The sequence below is a fragment of the Perca fluviatilis genome, chromosome 5, assembly GCF_010015445.1.
Source record: "Perca fluviatilis chromosome 5, GENO_Pfluv_1.0, whole genome shotgun sequence".
In the NCBI taxonomy this organism is placed as follows: Eukaryota; Metazoa; Chordata; class Actinopteri; order Perciformes; family Percidae; genus Perca; species Perca fluviatilis.
Genome location: NC_053116.1, coordinates 21,830,607 through 21,836,606, shown reverse-complemented (window position 1 = coordinate 21,836,606; position 6,000 = coordinate 21,830,607). Strand labels below are relative to the sequence as shown.

Genomic DNA, 6,000 nt, shown 5'->3' with positions numbered 1-6,000 from the left:
CGCCTGTTGTTTTGTTTCCGGTCTAGCTAGAAATCGGTGTGGTATTGTAGTTTTTCTAAGGTTACTAGTTGTTGCAACAGCATGTGAAAAAAACTACAAAGTTTGCTAGGCTAAAAAGAACACTAATCTCGCGATAAAAAGATTGACGCCGTTAAAATGGGTTTGCGTTAACGCTGTTAATAACGCGTTTAACTGACAGCACTAGTTCATCTGTATTGTTCCTGTTATATGAATAAACACACAAATAAATGACTTACTATGGTGAAAACAATAGTAGGAAAAGGGAGAGATGATAATAAATAAAGAGAGGTAGGAGTAGGAGTAGAAAGATGAGGATAACAATTATGACCATATTTCCTCAGATACACAGTTGATGGACCAGAACTGAAAATAACTAATGTGGAAGCAGATGATGAGGCTGTGTACACCTGTCAGGTCATCACTAAGCTTGACATGGCTGAAGCCAGTGGCACTCTCACTATATGGGGTAAGGTCACTGATCATATACTGTATGATGTTCAATAATTTTATTTTTCCTATTTGTTAAAAGACAAGCAGTGTGCAGGCAGTTGTGTTGATGATATTATTGTTGTCCCCCTCAGATAGTCCAGACCCTCCTGTCCTCCTCCAGATCACTGACCCTAAGCATCGTGCAGTCACCCTCAGCTGGACTCCTGGAGATGACCACAACAGCCCTGTGCTAGGTTTAGTACAAACAAACACAAACGGACACACATACTCACACTAGACACACACACATCTGTCTCGATCGTCCTCTGTTTTTCTTCTCTTGTGAGGATATACACTCACACATGCGCACAAACACATGCACAAACGAATTTAAACAAAACTTTCCATCTTGTATAACTCAGATACTCAGAGCAACAAACCCATTTAATTGAGCTGCCTCTGGCAAAATAAAAAAGGTGGCTCTGTTTTCACTACTTGGCCAGGAATGTTATTTGACCTGCAGCATCAGACTTTTGTAAAGCTCAAAGTGTCTCAGTATGACTGAGTTGAATGATGTTTTCTATGTTTCTATTGTTTCCTTATTGTTTACATCCTGTCTTTTTCCATCCCTCCTTGACTCTTTCTTTCTCTCTCTGCAGAGTATGTGGTTGAGTTTGAGGACCAAGGTTCGAAGGAGAGAGGTTGGGAAGAGCTGAAGAGAGTAATGGGAAACAAGGAGCGTACTAGCCTAACTCTGTGGCCCTATATGTCCTACCGTTTCCGGGTCATTGCCATCAATTATGTGGGAAAAAGTGACCCTAGCAGGCCATCTGAAATCCACAACACACCTGCTGAAGGTTAGAGCCAGTGTTTGGTAACCACAAGTTTTCAATCTCAAAGTGAACCCTGAATAACACTACAATGCATTTTATTTTCTCCAATCACAGCTCCAGACAATAACCCGGAAGATGTTAGAAGTGTATCCGAAGACCCAGACACTCTGGTCATCACCTGGGAGGTACATCTGTTATCTAAATGTATTAATTACCTGAAGCAGCATCCAACTAATTTTAAAATGTTGTGAATTATTGGTTGCTGTTGCTATCACTGCAGGAAATGGACGAACGTAACTCCAATGGACCTGACTTCAAGTATCGGGTGTTCTGGAGGCGAGTGGTGGGCAGTGGGCCCAACTGGCACACCAACTTTACAACCACATCACCATTCATAGTCAATGACATTGGCCACTTTTCTGCCTTCGATATCAAAGTTCAGGCTGTCAATGGGGAAGGGGATGGACCTGAGCCAGACATTGTCATTGGCTACTCAGGAGAAAATGGTAAAATATTATTTTTTTTAAAAGGTTGCTAAACAGCTTTTCCACAGGTTTTGTTTTACTTGGAATAGTTCTACTTTGTATTCTTTCTCACCTATCACCCTCCTGTCTGTCATTGTCTCACAGTTCCATTGGAGGCTCCAATGATTGTCGGTATTGAAATAATTAACAGCACTACCATTGGAGTGAACTGGAGGGCAGTAGACAAAGAAACGGTCAGAGGACACCTGCTGGGATACAAGGTACTGATCCTGTATCTCCTTTGTTGTTTGCCCTAACATATTCGCCCCTGTCTTCATGAATAATACATATTTTGGGCTTACAGCTGAGGCAGCCAGATCTTAGCTTGGCAAGGCCTTCAGATTTGTCTTTAGTTTCAAGGTTGTGAGGAATAGAGACTTTTTTAAATTTATTTTTGAGATTATCTCACCTTCAGAAGGTATTACAGTCTAGTCGCACTGCTTCCCTTTCTCATGGGTCGTAGATGCATCATTCATTCAACATCCTAGCCATACTTTATCCTTTTAAAACTGCTTTAAAAATGTCTCTTGATATGACATGATTTAATTATAAGAAGTGTATGAATGTGAATGAATGTATGTTTAAAATGTCCAGTATAAACTTACCCATGATCTCCTTTTCTTTAATCATGACTGATTTTGTGGCTCCAGGTCTACTTGACCAGAATCGGCTCCAGGGGCCACCACCGAGGCCGGCGGTCCAGGGAGCCAGAGAGCACTGTGGTGGTGGAGACTGGGCCCAGCGAAGAGAAGAAAGTGATCAGTGATCTCAGACCATACTCCCACTACAACCTGGCCGTAACTGTATTCAACAGCAAGGGAGAGGGACCCCCCTCTGAGACACTGCCCTTCAGCACTGATGAGGGAGGTGAGAATGAGAAAGACAGGAAAAATCAGGGGTAAAAGAGAGAATGCGGCGATGAGGCTGAAATGGGGGGAGGTGATGGATAAAGTGGGTAAACAGGTTTAATTACAGACAATGGGGCAAGATGGGAGGAAGGGAGGAAGGGAGAGATGGGTAGTGTATTACAACAGAGAAAATGACACTGATATCCAGAGATTGAGTGGGTGGAGGGCAGTTAAGAGAAGGAGGGTGAAATTGATAGATAGGGATAGATATTATTGAGCAGGCAGTTGTTTGATGGAAAATAAGTGACAGTAGATCAAAATAGTATCATAATTCCTTTCAAGCCTAGTGCATTTTAATGTTGTGTTGCTGCTAGTTCCTGGTCCTCCCATGTCCCTGATGCTGGACAGCCCATCAGAGACAGAAATGACCCTCCACTGGACGCCTCCTGGCCAGCCCAATGGAGTCCTTATTGGATATCTACTGCAGTACCAACAGAGTGAGCATCGTTTACACCCCATATTTTGTTTAATAAGTGCTTCTATTCTGCATCAAAGGCATCAATGAAAACATCAGTAGTATGAATGACACCACACAATTAATTTCCAGCTAAATCAATAACATGTCAAAGCATAGCCTCCTAATGATGCTCATCAGTCAGTCAATGTGTCACCCATAACGATGTGCTGAAGATCAAATTGTGATTGAATGTTTTTTCTGCTGTGCTGTGGTCAGTTGTGGAGAGTGATGACAGCCCCATGCAGGTAGAGACGATAGACGACCCCACAGTCATCCACCTTACCCTGAAAGGCCTGGACCACCACAGCCAATATCGCTTCTTCCTGAGGGGGCGCACTGCTGAAGGGGACGGAGAGCCCATCATGAGGGAGGGTGCCACCACACTGGATGGAGGTACAAAGACGATTTACAGCGTTCTTCACTATCACAGATCTGACACAAACAGGACCAGATTGTATTAGATCGAGAATTTGATACCACTGTCTGATTGTCTCGCAGTGCCTCCTGCCGACATCCACCTGTCTGTTGGGGAAAACTTTGTTAACCTCAGCTGGGTGGCCAAGAAGAGACACAGGAATGTTAGCTTCCAGGTCCACTACCTCAACAAAAATGGTATGATATCTACACTAATAAGTGCATAGGGAAAACCTCATTATATTCATCTTTTTAAAACCATTACTCCATCTTGGGAATAGTTTCACTTTCCTAAACAACAAAAAGGAAATCAAGGTTAATGTCATGTCTCTGCAGATGGCAGTAAATGGAAGAAAACAGAGAAGGTGAACTCCTCTCAGTCTTTCTACCAGCTCCAGGGCCTGACTCCTGGCTCTCATTATCGTCTACTCTTCACCTACAGCAACACCACCTTCTTCAAGACTGAAATCAAGACAGAAGGAACAGGTACTTTGAGCCTTCATTCATCCTCTTTCCTTTCATCTTCTCTGTTTATTCCTCTGGGCTTCCCACATCTAAATATAAAGCCTGATCCTACAGAGAGTGTCTTGCAGTTCTCTCCACTGCCTGTGAAGTGCTTAAAAGACTCATATTAGAAGAGAGCTTGGTTAGCCATATGAAATGATCCATTACATGTGTTTGTTTGGCGTATTGTGCCGTGTTCCTTGGTTCCCAAGTGCAATGCCACCCTGTCAGAATGCATAATGCTCTGTCTCTTTTGCTCTAGATTCTTCTTCCTCTTTTATCTTGCTTCTCCTACCAGTTTCATCCTTTCCACTCCTCTTGTACTTTCATCCTGTGTTTTTACATTACAAAAACTCTTGTCTTTCCACCTCCCTCTTCTTTCCCCTCTGAAGGAGTGACGGAGGTGCAGCCAAGCTTTGCAACGCAGGGCTGGTTCATTGGTGTTGTGAGCGCCATCGTGTTGCTGCTACTGATACTGCTCATCCTCTGTTTCATCAAGAGGAGTAAAGGGGGGAAGTATTCAGGTAAGTGCAGCCCCCCAAAATAAGTGTTAAGCATCCATCAGTAGAGATGTTGAACAGAAAAAAATGGTTGAGGCCTTGTGCAACTTTTTTTTTATAATGTGTTATATTTGTTCGTCCTTATAAGCCTGTGTGGAAAAACAATACAATGTCAGACAACTGCTGTCACACTTTACACAAGCTTTGTGGGTGACACCGGACAGTCTGGAGCCATAAAGCAGTCTGAAAAATGTGCACTGTGGCAGAAAAAGAAGCCTAGCAGTTACAGGAATGCACCCCAGTAAACAATATTATTTTCACTGGAAAGAAGACAGTAAAATAAGACTGCCACATGTTTAAAATTCTGTGTGTGATCAAGTTGCTCCATATCCAAATAATTGACCAGTTCTCACTTGGCCAACCTTTTCCCTTGCAGCCTTCACATCAAACATGTAGTGAAACAGACCTCTAAGCCTGCACTTTCTTACTGTGACAGTAAGAGGCTCTGCCCTGAAAAGGGCTGTGAAATAATAATCACAAACCACCAGAGTAACTGCAACCAGCAGGCCACTGTCTGACTGTTCAGAGAAAAGCACGGCCTTTCATCCCTTTCTACATGAGGGAGAAACAAGTGGCTGGCTCCTTTTAAAGTAGACTTAATTGTGCAAAAAGCAAGGGCTAATTGAATTATAAATCCGACCATACCAACTGGCATTATACTTGTGAACATTTAATTATTTAAATCATTTGAATTTTTAGAATAGTAACTATAACGCTAAATGTCAGACGAGAAATTAAGTCAAATATTAAACTTTAAACCACATAAATAAACACATTCTGTCTACAGAGTCCACATCTTTTTGCTCACTTAGTGTTATCTTGTCTTTTTGTGTGACAGAATGTCATTATCGATGTCTGAGACAGTGGCTTAGAGAGAAACATGGTTGAGATCCTTCTGATAACAAAATCCAATAATCTCCTTTGCAGTGAAAGATAAAGAAGAGGGTCCAATGGACTCAGAAGCACGGCCCATGAAGGATGAGACTTTTGGAGAGTACAGGTTTGTCATTGTCTCTTTGGGTGTTACAGTATGTTTCTATAAATAATTTAAATTCTAACTCCTAATAAAGCCCTGATTCCCTCAGCACTGTTTGCTTTTCCTAACGCTTTGTGTTCCTGTCATTGTGCCTCTTCTCCCTAATCCGTGCCCCTGCTAAGCAGATCTCTAGAAAGGTATGCTGTGATGTGATTTCCTATTCCAAACCCACTTATTTATTATCCCCTGCCGATGCCTTACTTACCTACTGACTTCCCTGTAACATTTTGTATAATCATAGAGTAAAGTATTATGTTGTATATGTGCTGCAAGTATTATTATTATTTTCCTGATCAAAAACCTTGGTGAATAAC

The 6,000-nt window shown here is 42.1% G+C and overlaps 1 protein-coding gene across 6 annotated transcripts in view; it reads left to right on the top strand.

The window, feature by feature from the left end:
• The window catches only part of l1cama (L1 cell adhesion molecule, paralog a), a 49,952-nt gene that overhangs the window by 42,274 nt on the left and 1,678 nt on the right, over positions 1–6,000 (top strand). For 5 of the 6 annotated variants that reach the window (XM_039801661.1, XM_039801657.1, XM_039801659.1 and 2 more), the window contains 14 exons: positions 363–487; positions 603–704; positions 1,110–1,307; positions 1,398–1,468; positions 1,564–1,789; positions 1,913–2,028; positions 2,458–2,674; positions 3,030–3,152; positions 3,389–3,565; positions 3,671–3,784; positions 3,923–4,072; positions 4,483–4,614; positions 5,578–5,650; positions 5,812–5,823. In XM_039801661.1, the coding sequence (XP_039657595.1) occupies positions 363–487; positions 603–704; positions 1,110–1,307; positions 1,398–1,468; positions 1,564–1,789; positions 1,913–2,028; positions 2,458–2,674; positions 3,030–3,152; positions 3,389–3,565; positions 3,671–3,784; positions 3,923–4,072; positions 4,483–4,614; positions 5,578–5,650; positions 5,812–5,823 (1,836 nt within the window). The remainder of the gene's footprint in view (positions 1–362; positions 488–602; positions 705–1,109; positions 1,308–1,397; positions 1,469–1,563; positions 1,790–1,912; positions 2,029–2,457; positions 2,675–3,029; positions 3,153–3,388; positions 3,566–3,670; positions 3,785–3,922; positions 4,073–4,482; positions 4,615–5,577; positions 5,651–5,811; positions 5,824–6,000) is intronic. The other variant, XM_039801660.1, reaches the window with a different exon arrangement.